Source organism: Chrysochloris asiatica, unplaced genomic scaffold (assembly GCF_000296735.1).
Source record: "Chrysochloris asiatica unplaced genomic scaffold, ChrAsi1.0 scaffold00024, whole genome shotgun sequence".
NCBI lineage: Eukaryota > Metazoa > Chordata > Mammalia > Afrosoricida > Chrysochloridae > Chrysochloris > Chrysochloris asiatica.
In genome coordinates this window covers 22,746,369-22,765,206 of record NW_006408542.1, presented here as the reverse complement: position 1 = coordinate 22,765,206, position 18,838 = coordinate 22,746,369, and the positions used below count along the sequence as shown (strand labels likewise).

General features: G+C 39.4%; 1 protein-coding gene across 3 annotated transcripts in view; it reads right to left on the bottom strand.

The window, feature by feature from the left end:
* Positions 1–314: 314 nt before the first annotated feature.
* The window catches only part of PPP1R21 (protein phosphatase 1, regulatory subunit 21), a 113,973-nt gene continuing 95,449 nt past the window's right edge, over positions 315–18,838 (bottom strand). Inside the window, exons 18-22 of one of the 3 annotated variants that reach the window (XM_006839436.1) lie at positions 14,963–14,995; positions 13,535–13,651; positions 10,360–10,458; positions 5,099–5,227; positions 323–999 (exon numbers count right to left, since the gene is read on the bottom strand). In XM_006839436.1, coding sequence (XP_006839499.1) covers positions 970–999; positions 5,099–5,227; positions 10,360–10,458; positions 13,535–13,651; positions 14,963–14,995 — 408 coding nt within the window. In that variant the 3' untranslated portion in view covers positions 323–969. Of the gene's footprint in view, positions 1,000–5,098; positions 5,228–10,359; positions 10,459–13,534; positions 13,652–14,962; positions 14,996–18,838 lie in introns of all 3 variants that reach the window. The other 2 variants (XM_006839438.1, XM_006839437.1) reach the window with 2 other exon arrangements.

Below are 18,838 nucleotides of genomic sequence, written 5' to 3'. Positions count from 1 at the left end.
ATCTGTGAACTTGACCATTGGGGTGAAATGGGCCTGTGCAAGCAACTCATAAGAAATGAGCAATATATTTATAGTCTTGGGAGTAAAGGTGCTGGGTGAGACACCCCTGATATCTCAGGGGTCCTTGCTGTTAGTGTGGCTACAAGCAGTTCTCAAGGCAAAACTTAAAGAGCCTTAAAATAGGATTGACTTACAATGGTTCAATTTGGGGAATTAGATCATATTTAAGTCCACTGGGATTTGTGATTATTGTAAGATTTGTAAATTCTACTTTAATCGGTTTTAGTTTCCTTTATTAATTTTCATACAGAGACTGAAAGTTTGATATAAGTATGAATTTATTGACATCAATTTCTTAGCTATTATTCTAACACAGGATGACTGAAGAGCTGAAGACAATGGTAATAAATCCACAAGATCTGAAATTTGCAAGACTCACTCTCTCTCCACCTGAGAGAGAGAATGAGGAAGAGAGAGAAAGAGATAATGAGGGAGTCTTTGAAAAGAATCTGGAGACTGCTTTCAATTATAGCCACAGGTAATAGGCAATGACAATTTGACAATGTAAGTCTTTTATCCAGAAACATATCTATTCCATACATACCAAATTGATTACCATATAATTGAGTCTTGAAAATATACAAAAGAGTTGTTGTTCTTACATATGGAAATTAAAACCTAATTTTAAAAAGTGCACAGTAAAAACAGTTTAAGGAAACCTATAATATCCATGGAATATGTACTATTTTCCATTTTACTGTCAACATCAAACTCTATATTTGCCTCACTGGTCACAAATATATTTTAAATGTTTCAAAGCCATGTACAACACTGACTAGTGCACTGGGTCCAACCACACTTCAGCTTCCTGAATGCGGAGCCCGGTGTGGACGTGGAGTCTCGGCCCCACAAATCTGGGCAGCGCGGCAGCAGCTCCAGGAGGAACATCACCAACCAGCCTTCTGTAAACTATCGATTCTTATTCTTTTTAGAATTTCCCTGTGTAAAGAAATACGTCAACAATAAGAACACAAACTTTCAGAAAAAATAGTTCTCATAATTTATAAACCCAGCAATCCAGAAACCATATTTTATTTTGAAGCACCTTTGCTTGCAAGAGGGAGAAAAGCTGATAAACTCACAGGCTTGACTTTTATTCAATAATCACACAGCAGATGGTTACTGTTAACTCTCCCCAAGCTCTACTTTCATGGACCCTGTCCCCCTGGGGGCTGAGGGTAGGTGATCAAGAAAGAAAAGATACTGTCTTAGAATTATCAAAACCTCCAACGGTTCATTTTGTTCCCAAGACAAGGGAGCTTAAAACTACATGAAGTTACATTTTAAAATTTAGCTTAAACATGTTTTTTTGTTGTTCAAGTAGACACCTCTTAAAGATCTTGTTGATGTTGTTAAGTGCTGGTGCTGTTGAGTCGATAGTGACTCACAGCAACCCCATATAGGGTTTCTGAGGAACATCTGGTGAGCTTGAACCACTTGCAGTTCAGGACATTAACCCACAGTGTCACAGGAGCTAACTTTGAATGTGTGCCAACTAACACCTAAGTGGCATTGATAATCAGTCAAAAGTAAGCTTAGATCCTGGAGAACAAATTTGAGGGGCAATATCAACTTCTTCCCAGTCCCCTCACAGATGCAGAATTGTACTTTGCAGTTTTGCAAAACTCTCCTTCTTTCTGAAGTAGTTCACTTCTGAGGAAAACATTCTAATTACATTCTTAAACTTAACTACTAAGTATGAATACATTTCTTCATGTAAATAGGAAATGCTTGTAGAAACAAGCAGTAAGAAAAAGATAACAGCAAACAAATGGTTCAGGATGTTTATTTGGTATCCAATGTAGATATGCCAACACCAACATGGCACTGATGCTAAACAATCTAAATGACAATAAACAAGAGGGGGTAAAGGAGCAAATTACAGGGATCTCAGAATGATCAAAGAAAGATGAACTTATCAATGGTGGTGTGCTGTGGAGTCAGTTCTGACTCATAGTGACCCTGCATAGGGTTTCCAAGGCTGTACTTTTTTTTTTTTTTAGTGAAGGGAAACTTTATCTCATACATGGAAAAACATTTGTGAACGTATCCCATTGAAAGTGAAACCAAAGAGATTAAGTTCATATAAAAGGAACTCTCAGGGATGTTTAACAACATTGTTGTTGTTGTTGTTGTTGTTAAGTGCCGTCGAGTCGGGTCCGACCCATAGCGACCCTGTACAGGGTTTCCGAGGGTGTAAGTCTTTACGGGAGTAGAAAGCCTCATCTTTCTCCCGCGGAGCGGCTGGTAGTTTCGAACCGCTGACCTTAAGGTTCGCAGCCCGATTCGTAACCACTACACTACCAGAGCTCTTTTAACAACATTGGTGTTTCAAAAAATAAAATATTTAAAGTTGACCCAAATTTAGAATTATGACATACTCCAAGACATTGAAAATATGCCCTCTTAAGCACTGAACTGCTAACTGCTAGGTCTGCAGTTCCAACTCAACAACTATTCCTTGGAAACCCTTTGTAGCATCACTATGAGTTGGAACCATTTCAGTGTTACTCAATAACAAAACAAAAAAATAAATTAAGCCTTGTTCAAATTATCTTTGATAAGTCTTTTTACATAGAAATGAAAAAATTTAACTCTCATTGTGTCTAATGTTTTAAGTGTGGCACTACAGGGTCAGTGCAAGGACCCCAAGGTCAGTTTGAACTGCAAAGTCTGTAGTTCAAATCCACCAGCTACTCCTCGGAAACCCTACACAAGGTCGGTATAAGTTAGAATTAACTTGAAGGCGCTTAACAACAACAACAGAAAAAAAAAACCCCACTGGTGTCTTTTCTTTTTTTTTTCCCTATAGGGCAATCCCTGAGTTACCAAAGAGTTCCATTCCTAACTTTCTGTGTCTTTAAAAATGTATAGGTAGCCTGGAACAGGAGAATTGTTGTTGTTGTTAAGTACCATACAGTCTGCCCAGACACTCAGCGACCCTGCACAGGGCCTCCGACACTGCAAATCCCTACAGGATCAGAAAGCCCCATCCCTCTCCGGCAGGATAGCTGGTAGTCTCAAACTGCCAACCTTGATGCCAGCAGCCCTATTCGTAACCACTACACCACCAGAGCTCCTCAGAACAGAAGCACAGGACTATAATTTAGCCTTAGTGCAAAGTCATGGTGTTCTAAGTGGGCCAATGCTCTGCACTGCAAAGTCGGTTCGAACAGTGAATTTGTCAGTTCAAGCTCACCAGCTGTCCCCCGGAAACCCACACAGGGTTGCCACGGGTCGGAACCAGCTCAACGGCACTCAACAACAACATGGGTCGGAACCAACTCAAGGGGACTTAATAAGGCTGTACATTTTTACGGAAGCAGAAAGCCTCATCTTTGTCCCACGGAACGACTGTAGTTTCGAACTACTGACCTTGAGGTTAGAAGCTCAGCTTGTTACCACTGCACTACCAGAGCTCCTTGGAGGGCCTGAAAATTCCCTAACTTTTGAAGTACCATAATCCAATTATTTCAGTACAATAGACTTCACTGTACTCAACATCAAAACCAAAACCAAACCCAATGCAAATGCGTCAATCAGACACATAGTGACCCTATAGGACACAGAAAAATGTCCTCACAGGGTTTACAAGGCTATAGACGTTACTGAAACAAACTGCCACATTGTTCTACTATGGAGTGGCTGGGAGTTCAAACCACTGTGTGGTCAGCAGCCAGGCACTTTAACAGCTGTACCAGTAGGGCTCATGCTCATCATTAACCCTTTTCAAGTCAAAACCAAATTTATCTTTTGCCAGCCTGCAGACTGAAAAGTTTCCCTACAGTCCTTGCTACTTCCTTCACATGTTAAATGTTAACACAGGCTTTCTCACACAGCCACTGAAATAAGTTATGTATGCCATGAGAAAAACCAAAACAGGGCCTCTTCCATATGTGTATTTCCTACTACTACTTCTAGGAATATAATCAATGAATTAGCTACTGCCCTGCTGGAATATCAAGAAGCCAAACGGTTAAAAAAAATAAATAAAGAGGTGTTCTTCAAGGGGACTAACCCACACCCACCACACCACCAAGAACAAGTAGCAAGAGAATGTTATTAGATAGCTATGATCATCACAGAGATATCCTAGAGATGCACCTTCCAAAGTAGCTGGAGGCCAATCGGTATCATGAAACCGTTACTAGGAGAAAACAATTATTAGAGAGCAGATTCCAATGCAGTAACAAGACATATTTCCCAAGAACTCCCTAGCTGTGCAGTTTGCTGCCCTGAACCACCACCAGCAGATGCTGAAGTAAAATTATGGCTTATCCATTTCTATTGTCTTCCCAGTGCCAGCCCTTGGCAAGAACTCAGTAACTGCCTGCTAAACCAGTAAGGGGCTGCAGCAGATCCCCAAGACTGGACACAGTGAACTCAAACTGACAATGCATAGTATTGACTAAGCTACCAAAATGTGCTTGGCACTGAGATGATGTATAGAACCGAATTCCTGCTATTCCCCCTCCACCCCGAACCTAACTTAATTCCATTTTTCCATGAACATGTGAAGTGCCCTTATTCATTAAGTTATAACAATACAGAAATGGTATGTGGATATGGATTTCAATACACAGGAATCTACTGATCCCAGCCTGGACCAGCTGAGGCTTTGTGGGAAACAAAATAAAAGGAAACTTTTGCAGTTATAAGGGCAAGAAATTTCTCCATTATATGGATATTTCTGAGAATACATTTGCTTAAGATTATTCTTCAACAGCACATTTTTAGACTCTCATATAAATAAAGAACAGCTCCTATCCTAAACTCCTTTGGGAGTCACCATAACTCAACAGTAGCAGAAATGCCCAAATTGCCAAAAGCTGTATACATGGTATTAGGGCCTTAGAGGTCATATGTTCTCAACCTATAAGGTTATCTTCCTTTTGAGAAGAGATCAAAGTTGATTTAGAAAAGTCATTTATAAACACTTTAAATGTCTTAACTGTTTGCTCCTGAAATGCAAGGCCTTATGGCCATATTAAATCTTACAGTCAAGAAAGACTACCTCACTTGACCTCATCTCACGTACCTTACTGGACATCTTCAGTGTGTCTATCTCTTCTCTCTGCTTCGACAAGGTCTCGTTCATGCTGCATAAGTGGTCACTCATCATACTTAACTGATCCTCATAACTCCTCTTGGTGGTTGTCAGCTCATCCTAAACAACAAAGGAAAAGAGGGAGACAAACAGAAAGAAAAAAAACAAAACTCGGTCATTCAAACCGTTCTAAACCTTTTTTTGTTGTTGTTAGGTGCCATCGAGTCGGTACCGACTCATAGCGACCTTATGCACAGCAGAACGAAACACTGCCCGGTGCTGGGCCAACCTCACTACTATTGCCACGCTTGAGTCCATCGATGCTGCCACTTGGCCAATCCATCTCGTTGGGGGTTTTCCTTTTTCTCTGACCTCCACCTTACCAAACATGGACATCCTTCTCCAGCGACTGGTCCCTCTGGACAATATGTCCAAAGTATGAGACACGAAGTTTGGCCATCCTGGCCTCCAAGGAGCACTCTGGCTGCACTTCTTCCAAAACGGATCTATTGGTTCTTTTGGCAGCCCATGGCACTTTCAGTATTCTCCTCCAACACCGTAACTCAAATGCATCAATTATTCTACTGTCTTCCTTATTCACTTCTACTTTCGCATGCATATGAGGTTATTGAAAATACCATGGCTTGGGTCAGGTGCACCTTAGTCCTCAAGCTGACATCTTTGCTCTTCACCACTTTAAAAAAAAAAGGTCTTGTGCAGCAGATATGCCTAATGCAATACGTCCTTTGATCTCTTGACTGCTGCTTCCACTTGTTAAAAACATATATATCAGGAAAAGTCTATCAAGATGACCTATCTGATCAACTGACATGAAGACTATGGCAAATATGAGAACAAAGTTAAAGAAAGAGGGAAAAGAGTTATTCTCAGCCTTCAAAATATGTTCTGAATTTCTTTGCAAAAAATGTAAGGGTTTCATTCTATGCCAGTTATGCAACTCACAAAAAACAGAAGAGGATTAAATGATCTTTTAGAACCCCTCTGGTATCCTTGAGCCATTGCTGTTAAGTGCTGTGAAGTGGGTCCTGACTCATAGTGATCCTTAAAGGATTTCCGAGAAGTGACTGGTGGGTTTGAACCACCAACCTTTTGGTTAATAATCTAGTACTTATCCTATAGCACCACACCAAGACTCCTCCTGATCCATAGGAGAGGGGAAGTCTGCCAGCACCTCTTTGGAAGAAGCATACCTTCACCTCTCTTCCCATCTCTCTGGCTCTCCTCAGCCCCCTAAAATCTAGTCCTGGGCTCTTTACATAAACTGGAAGTTGGTAATATTGGGCTAAAGTATTTTTTATTTATTAAAAATCTTAAAACCCATCCACTGCCATTGAGTCGATTTCCACTCACATCCAGGTGGGGAATGTCCGACCTGCCACAGCAACTGCAGTTCCAGCCAGCACATTATTGTAAGTGTTACGACCCGCCGAGTCAGTTTCAACTCATAGCAACCTTGCATATGGTTTCTGAGGAGAGAATGGTGGGTCTGAACCATCTACCTTGTGGTTCAAACTGACCTTTTGGTCCAGTGCATTATCCTGCAGTGCCATGCCATCACATTGTTGTTGTTGTCAGGTGCCATCGAATTGGAACCGACTCATAGAGACCCCATGCACAGCAGAACGAAACAATGTCCGATCCTGGGCCAACCTCACTACCACTGCCACACTTGAGTCCATCAATGATGCCACCTGGCCAATCACATTAGGAGTGAGCTAATTCAATGTTTGTTTGACCAAATATGTTTTTGTTGTTAAGTACCATGGAGTCGGTTCTGACTCATAGGTGACCAAACATAGCAGGTTAATTTTTAAGTTGATTAATTTTTGTACAGCCGATGAATTAAGTTAGACATTTTGGCAAAAAAAAGGTTCTCTACCCCTGCTATAGAATGCAGTAAAACTCATTCCTGGAGACTGTGAGACTATCAATCTTTACAGGAGCAGACAGCCTCATTTTTCACCCACAAGGAGCCACTAGTGAGTTTGAACTACTGTTCTTCTTGTGGTTAGTAACCCAATGCTTAACCCATTGTATGACCAGGGCTCCATGAAATATTTCAAGTTGGTGAGTTAAACAAACAGAAACTTAATGTCTCACAGTTCATGAGGCAAGAAGTGTGGATTCAGGATGTTGGCTCTGGGGAAGGCGTTCTCTCTCTGTCAGCTATGGAGAAAGCTCCTTGTTTCTTCTAAATTTCTGTTGCTTGGCATCTCTTTCTCCATCTCTGCTTCCTAGCTTGCTTGTTTAATCTCAAAAGAGACTGACTGAATACACACTCCTAATCCTATTGCATTAACACAAAAAGACAATCCATTCCAAAATTTGATTATAATCACAGGCATTGAAGTTAAGGTTTACAATAAATGTTTTTGGGGACAAAATTCAATCCATAACGTTTCACACTCTCATTCCCCTAAATTCATATCCTTGCCACATGAAAAATACATTCACTCCATCATATCATCTCAAAAGTCTTAAATCAATTCCAAGTCCAAAATCTCTTCTTTTGAATCACACAAATATTGGTGAGACTTTTGGTGTATTCCATCATGGGGCAAAATTCCTCTTCATCTGTGAACCTGTGAGATTTAGACTACAAATTATCTGTTACCAAAGTACAGGCAGAGCTGGGGTTACAAACATCCTACTTGTAGGCAATTCCTGTTGTTGTTATTGTTAAGTGTTGTTGAGTCAGTTCCTACTTGCCCTTTAAGTTGATTCTGTCATGGTCAGTGAAACCCAATGGGAAGAAATCCAAAGTTTTACAATTGGGCAGATTCAGCACAGTACCCAGAACAGAAAAAAATTAAGAGTCAAGTCCTTGAAAAGGGAGACTTGGAAGAGGCATAGTAAGCCCTTTGAGGAGCCTCATGTAAAAGACTGGATTATTGGCAGGACTGTAGGGGGACAACACACATTTAAAGCAGTGCAGTCGGCTGCCATGTTTGAGCGGGGTGCCACAGTCTTTGAGTGGGTGGGACAGCATTGCTTTGGACTGTGCTCAAACTTTGAGGGTTCAAAATTTGGTTGCTATATATGTAATGTGTATGCTGCCCTTCATCTGTAAGAGAAAATTAAGTTTCCCAGCAAGGCTTCAAGCTGTAATTTTCCTGTTCCAGCTATCTTCAATTTACCATTAACTTTGAAAATGTGGGTTTGTCTCAGTGTCTCTTTCGGGCAGAACTTGTTCAAAACCCTGACAAATTCTTTAAGATACAGCAAGAACCAATCTCAATCACAACTTGGGGCTGCCTGTATAATGGTAGAACAGGCACATAAATGGGAGAATCCAGAGGGAAAGTCATTTCCACTAAAAATGGGAGAATCTGGAAGGAAAGAAGGGGTAACAGTCATCAAATAAGTCTATGGCCAAGCAGAACAAATTACATAAGCTCTGAAAGCTTGAAAATAATCCAATTTTTTGGAACCATCTGTGCAATGGTCTTGCCCTCCAGACTCTGGGTGTTGGCTATGCTCTAGATTTTGAGTGGAGGCCTCTCTCAGTCTTGGGCTTAAGCTCCGCTTTCGAGGCCCACTTGTATGCCACCGCTCCCCTCTCAGCTTTGGACAGCCCCATTTTCTAAGTTCATCTTCTACAAGTTCTACTTTCTACCAAACATTTGACAATAATTTAGACAAGTTGTCTGCCACTGCATAAAAACATCACTCTTCCTCCAGTGTCCAATCACATGCAATATTTTTGTTTGAAAGCATTACCAGAAGTTTATTAAACATCCACATATCTAGCGACATTCTGCTGCTTGTACCATTTGTAGTATCTAGGACGACAGAGATGTTCCCTACAAGTCTCCTCACTTCGATCTGAACTCTCACCAGAATTGCCTTTGTTGTTCATAATTCTATCAACAGTCACTTCAAGGCAATCTAGTCACGTTCAAAATCTTCTAACCTCTACCCATTACCCAAATGAAAACTGTTCTCATGGTTTAGATATTGGTTGGAACTGCATGCTACTCTTCTAGTTCACATTCTGTCTTAATTCTCTAGTGCCGCTGTAACAGAAATGCCACAAGTGGATAGCTTAACTAACAGAAATTTATTTTCTCACAGTTTAGGAGACCAGAAGTCTAAATTTACGAGGCCAGTTCTAGGGGAAAGTTTTCTCTCTCTATTGTCTCTGGAGGAAAGTCCTTGTCTCTTTTGAGTGTCTGCTCTTGACGACCTTCATGAGGTTTGGCATATGTCTTCTGCCATCTTTGCTCTGTCCTCTTACATATTTAATTTTATATGTCAGAAGAGACTGACTCAAAACACACCCTACACTAATCTTGCCTCATTAACAAGCCATTCCCAAACAACATTGTAACCACAGGCATCTGGTAGGTTTGAACCACCAGCCTTGTGGCTCTAACTGACCATTCAGTCCAGCACATTATCCTACAGTTTTACATGACTCAACCATAGGCAAAGAGGTTAGGATTTACAACACACATGTTTGGGAAACATAATTCAATCCATAACACTAATAATCATGCAGGAGAAAGAGAAGGCTTTCTGCTCCAGTAAAGATTTACAAGCTTGGAAATCCTACTTAGGGTTCCTATGAGTGGGAACTGACTCCACAACACATAACCACTACCACTGTTATCATGTTTATATTTAACAGGAACTTCCTGAAGGCAATGTTTTAAAAACAAAGCAGTGAGTCAGAAGGAATATTTCCTGGGTGGCTTCAATGCTTAAGTGCTCAGTTATAAGTTGAAAGGCTGGCAGTCAAGCCCACCCAAAGGTGTCTCAAAAGACAGACCCAGCAATCTGCTTCTGAAATGTCATAGGCTTGAAAACCCTATGGACCAGTCCTGCTCTCAGTGATTCAATGAACAGTAACAAAAATCTTCCCTTTTAGGTCAGTTTTATGAAATAGGAAACAAAAGGAAAACAGTTATGTATGCAAAACAACCCCACAGTGCACCATAGCAGACAGTTGCAGGGAAGAAGAGGGACAGGAATAACTTTAAGTTGAGGAAATGCTGACTATAACACTATCCAGAAATTAAAATCAAGGCAGAGAAACAACCAATGCAGCCAGTTTTTGCCTGATATAAGTTAAGATGTTACTTTATAATGAGTCACAAATAAATTGGTTAGAAAAAAAGTATGTCCAGAGTTTAGGTGCCACTAGTTTGAAAAGAAAATGCTGACTATGCTGGCCAAGTGTTTTCAATAAAAATTATACTAACGCTGCTAAAGTAACACTCCCGTCTCACCTGAAGTCTGCTGATGTTCTGACTGGCCAGTTTCATCTCTTCTGTCAATGTTTCTTTAGACTTTTCAGCCAAGGCCAGTCTTTTAGAGAGTGCTCGGCACTGTGAAACCAGAAAACATTCCATCACCCAGGAAGCATTTTCCAAAATCAACTTTAAATACTCCAAAAGCATGTGGAAATTACCAAATGATATCATGAATAATCACACTGGAAAGGTGTTTGTGAGGATTGTATCCTTTTACCATACTTACTCGTCAGTATGCTAAACAAATAATCCAAGAAACTAGACTATATGAAAGTATTTCAAAAAGTTCGTGGAAAAATGGAATGGAATTGTCCCACTGTCCCACGAACTTTTAGAGGCTCCCTCATAATGAAGAAGAATGAGGCATTAGGATCGGAAGGTGCATTAACAATATATGATATGCAAATAACATAAACTTGCTTGCTGAAAGCAAAGAGGACTTGAAACATTTACTGTTGAAGACCAAAAACTACAGCTTTCAGTATGGGTTACACCTCTACATAAGAAAAACAAAAATCCACACAACCAGATCAATACATAATATCATGATAAACAGAGAAAAGATAGAAGTTGTCAACGATTACATTGTACTTCATTTTACAATTCGTGCTCTTGGAAGCAGTGATCAGAAAATCAAATGATATACTGTGTTAGGTGCATCTGCTTCAAAAGACCTCTTCAAAGTGTTAAAAAGCCAAGATGTCACTTTGAGGACTAAGGTGAAGCATGCCATGGTATTTTTCAAGCAATATGCATAAGACAGCTGGAGAATAAGTAAGGAAGACTGCAAAACTTATGCCACTGGGCTGTGGTGAAGAGTGCGGAGAATACCATGGACTGCTAGAAGTACAGACAAATACATTTTGGAAGAAGTAAGCCAGAATGTTCCTTATAAGCAAGGATGGTGGTGAAACTGAGTCCCAGGTACTTTGGACAAGTTATCAAGAGGGCCCAATCCTGGGGAAAGGGCATCCTGTTTGGACTGACACAGTGGCAGCAACAATGGGCTCAAACATAACAAAAATTGTGTGGATGGCGCACACTGGTCACAGTTTTGTTTTGGCATAGGGTCACACTCCAAGTTGGGACCCGTTCAACAGCACCTAGTAACAACTATAACAGTTCTATTTGAGGGAAAAGTATCAGAAAACAATCAATAAAGCCAAAAGTCATTCAATCATTCATTTATTCCACAAGCCAGTTATGTACAAGCATTTCATCACAAACTGAAGTCCACATTAAGATGTGGTACCTACCTTGGTGATTTTAATAAGAAAGAAACATAATCTAATATCCTACACTCAACGATTTTCTGGTAACTCTTGCTCAATGACTAGGGTTACAAAGAACATAGGAAGTTTCTATTAATACTCAGGATTTACAGTTGCACACTTTGGTTGAGAAGAGAAGTGGCTATTTCAGAAGTTATCAATGGCTTCTGACCATGTAATATGGACACTAAAACATACTTTTCTTGTGTTTTAAGTCCACTGTTAAAGAATATATTACAGAAGCAATAAAAGCTTTCTAGTCCTGCCTTCTAGATTATGCTCTATCTGCATGGGAAAATCTTAAGAAAATGAATACAAGACTGTAAAGATTTTAGCTGCTTTCTTTGAGGAAGTCTGCCAAATTTACACTAACCAGAAACAGACCATCAAACGACAAAAAGAAATATTCTATTTCATGCTATTATTCTAAAAGGATGTGGGACGAGAAGAATCACTAAGCTTTCTGAGAAGGCCACTAGTCTGATGAAGAGGGTCTACAGAGAAACAGTTAAATGCTGTGTCAACATCAGATGTTCTCATTAATCCTTCCAGCAAAGGCCTACACCACTTCCTGTTTACAGATAAGGAAAAACCAGCACAACTTACAAATTCCTGTGTCACAATTGTGCTGAATATATTTGCTAGGTTAAACAATGCTTCTCTTAGAAATGAAACAACCTCACAAATTCCTTAGTTACTGATTTCATTCCTCACAACAGAATTTTAGGGCAGTTCAGTCAACCAAATCAACCACTCCCTACTAACCAAGCATCCACCATGTGCTCAGCAGGGCTCCTGACAAAGAGGGAGCAAGATCTGCAGGGTGAGGATCCTTGTAAAAATGGCCACCAAGCAATCGAGTCCAGGACACTAACTCAGAAAGCTGACAGATCCAAACAACAAGGGTCCGAATATCTGCTGTACTGTGTGGTTCAGGTGATAGTGTTCCATCTTCCTCCCTTTCTGCACCCCAACAGACTCTGCTATGATTAGTTTATCTACTATGGGTTCAAAGGTTACTTGGTTGAATGGTCAATTGACCTACCAAGTGCTCCATCTTTGCAGTATAGGAGAAAAGCACCGACAAAGGCCCAGTGCAGGGTTGTCTTTTCTTTTAGTATTTCCAAATTATAATTCTCTGTCTGCCATCTAAAACTAACCATTTAAAATACAATTTCAAAGCAGATACATTTAAAGGTATTCTTGTATGTGGAACAATATCTATTTTATCTATCAATTGCTTCTTGCTTTTTGATATCTTGACTTTTTTCCCTTTATTCCCCCTTCCATTCCTGCCATACAATTTTTGGTGATTATCTTGCAGTGTTTTTCTAACTTCTCTAAAGAAAATGAATAATTTGGTGAGGGCAGACAAGAATACAACAAGGAGGAATATTTTATATCTTTTAAAGGCTGACAAAGCTGACATTTTTCATTGTGTCACTTATAGGAACTTGTATTTCTATGTTTGTTATTTGAAAATAGGAGATTTAAAAAGAGAAAGAACGAACCATACATAGGTTTTCTGTGCTATTTAACTTACCTATGTGAGGACTCTGAAAATGCATTGATCTGTTAACTCTTAAGCTGCCCATAACTCTCTGAAACAAGTACTCTTAATAATAATACGTCAAAATCACAGTAAAAGCTGTCTTCTTCCAATTTTTTTTAAAGTTTAATGTGGAAGTGATGAATCCATCCTGCATTAATTAAAATGAAGATTTTTTTGGCTGGTACATAGACCAGTCAATATGAACACTTACCAAATTCGTGTGAATACACGGACAATGGCTTCTCTCTTACTGAACAGAGTAAGACAGCAGCCTAATTCCTTAGGGGGTTTGGCATAAACCACCAAACCTAGCTAGCTCTCCACTCACCTCAGCATAAAAATGCACTGACTTACTGTCAGCCAGCTGCAGTTGAGATGTGAGTTCCACTATCCTTGCCATGTAATGATTTTTAATTAAGTCTTCACGAGATTCCACATCTGGAACCTGACGAGAGCACACAAACATAAATAAATGCCAGTGAGATGAAGGAGTGCTAGAAAAAAAGATTAATCATCACTTTAGAAAAATAAAAACAAGATACTTCTGTATGTTGTCTTGTAATTTGGTATAAGAACATGACAGGGCATTCAAATTTTCACTGAACTTGAGACAGCGTTGTTGTTGTTAAGTGCCATCGAGTTGGTTCCAACCCATAGCGACCCTGTATATAGGGTTTCCAAGGAACAGCTGGTGTGCTTGAATTGCCAACCTTGCAGTTCAAACGGCTTTGCAGTCTGGCGCATTAACTTACAGCACCACACCTGGGGTAGGTACATGCGTATCCCAATTTCTTCCATGAAGTATTTCAGAGTAAAGTTGGGGCTTCAGAGAATGGAGCAGAAGTGAAATGCTGAGAAACCCACTGGGAGCATCACTATTCCTCTATCTTCTCTCAGTCACAAAACTGACTTAAAATCTCCATCTGTCTAACTCATATGTCTACCTCTAGTTGGAAGAAGGTGAGGGAAAGGGAATATTTTACTGAAACCCCTAAAACCTGAACATTCTCCCCTCCCCACCCCCTGAAAATTATCTTAAGACAGAGCTAATGTTCTTAAGCAACAAATTATTTCTATATTGAATATCCTTTTTCCAGACTGCCATGATTACTAGGTATTCTAGCAATGGCAGACTCTTTAATTTTAAAATACATACAGAAATTCAAGTTTACCTAAATTATAAGACCAATAAGGAAATCAAAGATTTTTACCAGTTTACTTGAAATAATTAACTAGCTCGCCATGCTGAGTGGTAAGCTGATGACATTTCAGTTTTCCTTTAATGGCTATTTATAAAATTACACATAATATTTCCAAATTAAGACATGCAAAGCTATCTGACAAGTCATATCTGATCTGGAAGAACTTACTTGAGTACTGGCAAGAACTACTGAGTACACATCTTGTCCAGGCCCTGAGAAGCCCTGCTTTCTCAGCCTGCTCACTGGACTGCAGCCGTGGGGCTGGAGGAGGGCTAACATGGCCCTCAGCCTCCTGCAGCACACCAGTGAGCCAGTGGCCAAGTTCTTGCCACACCTTGTCAAATCACCAAGCCAAGTCATTCAGGGTTATAATTTGTTGGTGACAATTAAAACAGAACCAGAAAGAAAGAATAGCAACAGGAGAAAGCACTGACTCTACATTTCTAAGAATGTCCAGGAAACACAACTGGACAAAGAAGACTCTCGCTGGACTTTGTCAACAAACATGCAGCCAGATCTTTACTAACACACAATGCAATAGTAACATACATTACCTCACTGTCAGATGTCTTGGTTAAAATTCCAATCTGAAACATAAGAGAGAAAAAAAATTTTTAGAATTAGCTGTTTCCATTTCAAACACAATTACTTGATGAGTATTAACTACAAAACAATATGCCTGTAATATGTTCACTTCTCAGTTCACAGTCAGTTTTAAAAAGCATTGGGATTGAAGTACGAGAAGACCACCCTCACATTCTTATAAACTACAAGGAGGTTATACCCATGGATAGGTAACTGCACTGTTTCTGCCATGTGACAGTAATGAATAATGATCTTCACTAGCTATTCTATCACAGTGCTGATGAGATACGTTCACTGAATGAGTTTCCAACAAGTCACCTGGGATGAGAGAGAGAGAAAGATCGTCTCTAGTTCCAGTCTTATTTCTATACCTTTGTCCTAGGCAGTAGCCAAGACAGGGTAAAGACAGTATTACAGTGACTGTAATAACTAAATACTCCAAATGGAAAACATGAATAGTAAATAGTCTGGCTGAAAGCTCAAAAAAAGAAAGAAATACACTTTCAGTGGTATCATATACATATGAGGGGGCTTCAAAAAGTTCATAGAAGTCTCCTTGTATATCATTATAATATATAATATATATATTATAGTAATATATATAATAATTCATTTCAGATGTAAATTAAGAAAATAAAAATATATTTAAAATATGTTTAAGTACAGTAACATTTTTAAAGTTTGCTCCTGTGGATTAAGATTTTAAAGACAGATAGCCTTGAATACTAGATTCAGGTTATTATTCACAGCAGAAGAGCATGTGTTTGGCATAAGGACCTAAGGAACCTACTGGAAGCATGGTTTTGATGGATTCTGCTAATCAGAGAAGACAGCCAATGAACAGCTATCTCAGATTGCCAACAATATTCTCCAAGAGTATGACTGTGAACAGTGAGCAACATACCAACTAATGGTGCTAATGAATGCTATGCTTATCTAGCTATGAAGTAGTCTTTTATATTTTTTGTACTGAAGAGTCACAATTTTTTACTCATTGAAGCAGGAGTAACAATTACCATTTCACCTTCAGTTAAGAACTGCTTACAGTAACACATCAATCTTTTAATTTTATATGGTGGAGGTGGTGGTTGTGTGTTGTGGAGTCAGTTCTGACTCCTATCGACCCTGCATAGAGTTTCTGAGGCTATAAATCTTTACAGGAGTAGAACGCCTCATTTTCTCCTGCAGAATGGCTGGCAATTTTGAACTGCTGACCTTGAGGTTAGCAACCCGACTCATAACCACTATGCTACCAGAGCTCCTTTTAATTTTATATATGTACATGTAACTGGTTTTGGAAAATCCAAATGTCCAGGAGGCAAGGATGTATCCATTCCACCTTCCCCACAATCACTCACCCCCAGTTACAGTTTAAGAGTGAGACAGCACATAGCTTCTCAAAGGAACGATATTATATAAACACAGATGGAAAAGTTTAACACATGGAATTCCAATATTTTCTAACATGCTGCTAAAATAATATTAAGTGATAGAGCTCTAATTTCACAATAAAGATCAAAGAACTTAAAAATATGCAATCCAACAATTCTTTCAATCCAAAGACTATAACCAGAGAATGTGAAAGGGCTTCAAAGAGTTTGTGGAAAAATTCTACTAGATTTTATTCCATTTTCTCACACACTTTCTGAAGCCCCCTCATATATCCCAAGAATATCATCTAAAGAGCAGAATGAATCTAATGCAAAAAATGAAATGTTCTGATGCTAATTAAATAGCAAAAATTTTGATGTCCAATTATAGGTAAGCTAAGATGTTGTTGTTGTTGTTGTTGTTGTTAAGTGCTGTCGAGTCAGTTCCGACCCATAGCGACCCTGTACAGGGTTTCCGAGGGTGTAAATCCTTACGGGAGTAGAAAGCCTCATCTTTCTCCCGCGGAGCGGCTGGTAGTTTCGAACCGCTGACCTTAAGGTTCGCAGCCCGATTAGTAACCACTATGCTACGAGAGCTCCTTTACATCCAGAATATATTATTAGACAAAGTGCCAGAAAATGAGCCCCAGGTTAGAAGGCACTCAAAACACGACACGGAAAGAGCTGCCTCTTCAAAATAGAGTGGACAGTGATGATGTAAATGCAGTAAAGCATTCAGGACCTTCATTTACTAGTGGAACACAACTCAAAATGAGGAGAAATAGCTGTAAATACCCATTAATAACTGGAACATGGAATGTATGATGTATGAGTCTAGGGAAACAGGAAGTTGTCAAAAAATGAAATGGAATGCAAAACATCGATATCCTAGGAATTAGTGAACTGAAACGAACTGGTATTGGTCATTTAGAGTCTGACAATCACATGATTTACTATGTCGGCAGTGACAAATTGAAGAGGAATTGTGTTACATTCATCATCAAAAAGAACATTTCAAGATCTATTTAAGATAGGAAAATATTCATATGCCAACAAGAAAGATAAGTTAATACAACTTTATTCAAATTTATGCGCCAACCACTGAAGCCAGTGATGACAAAATCGGAAAATTCTACCAACTTCTTCAGTCTGAAACTAATAAAAAATACAATCAAGATGCATTAATAATTACTGGCAATTGGAATGCAGAGGTTTGGAAACAAAGAAGAAGAATTAATCATTGGAAAATATGGCCTTGGTGATAGAAATGATGCTGAAGATCGCATGACAGAATTTTGCAAGACCAATTACTTCTTCACTGCAAATACTGTTTTTAAACAACATAAAAGATGACTATACACATGAAGCTCACCAGAAAGATAAGGATAAGATTCTTATGATTCAATAGTCATAATGACTGATCGTGAATGTCACAACTATAAAGATAGAGGTTTTGTAGCAAAAAGAGGGGAGTAGTTAGTCTTACAAATTCCAGGAACAAAGAACCCTAGGACCATCAAGGGAGAAGAGCATGAGTGGGATGTGGGACCCTATCCAGAGAAGCAGCAACACCGGGCACGGAGGCAGAGATGATGACATGGAGCAGCTGAGGACTTCAGACTCATGGAAGGCGAGGGGCTGTGTGCTGGCAGCCAGGGGGCAGGCTTGCAGAGTGTGCCCTATGGATGTCTGGATGATTGTATAGTGTATATTCCTGGTGTACATTAAAAAAAACACACCAAAAAAACAAGTACTGTGGAATGATGATGCATGGAGGGGATTGCAATCCTTGCAATCAAACAAAATACAATAGGATGAATGTAAAATTGATGTTCTCCATCGTAAATTATCACTCAATTAACAATAAGAACTTAAAAAAAAACAAAATAAAAAACATGGACCTTACCAGACGGAAAACACAGAAATCAAAATGACTACATTAGTAGAGAGAGACGGTGGTAAAGCTCCATATCATCAGTCAAAACAAGCAAAGTGGCAGACTGTGGAATAGACAATCAGTTGCTCATATACAAGCTGAGGCTGAAACAAATGAAAACAAGTCCATGAGATCCAAAACATGACCTTAAACACATCCCACCTTAATTTAGAGATCATCTCAAGAAAATATTTGATACATCAGACATGAATGACCAAAGACCAGAAGAGTTATGGGATGATCTCAAGAACATCATACAAGAAGAAAGCAAAAGGTCATTAAGAATAAAGAAAAAAAAAAAGACCAACATGGATGGCTGAAGAGACTCTGAAACTTGCTCTCCAGTGTAGAGATGCTAAAGCACATGAAGAAAATGAGGAAGTTAACAGAGACAAATAAAAAAATTTTTCAAAGGGAGAGAACAAACAAGATGGCAGATAGGGTGGAAGTGCAGTAAATGAGCTCCGCCAGCAACAACACAGAATACCTGACAAAGCAGGCTCAGGGGATGATCCCAGAACTCTGAACCACATATAAAG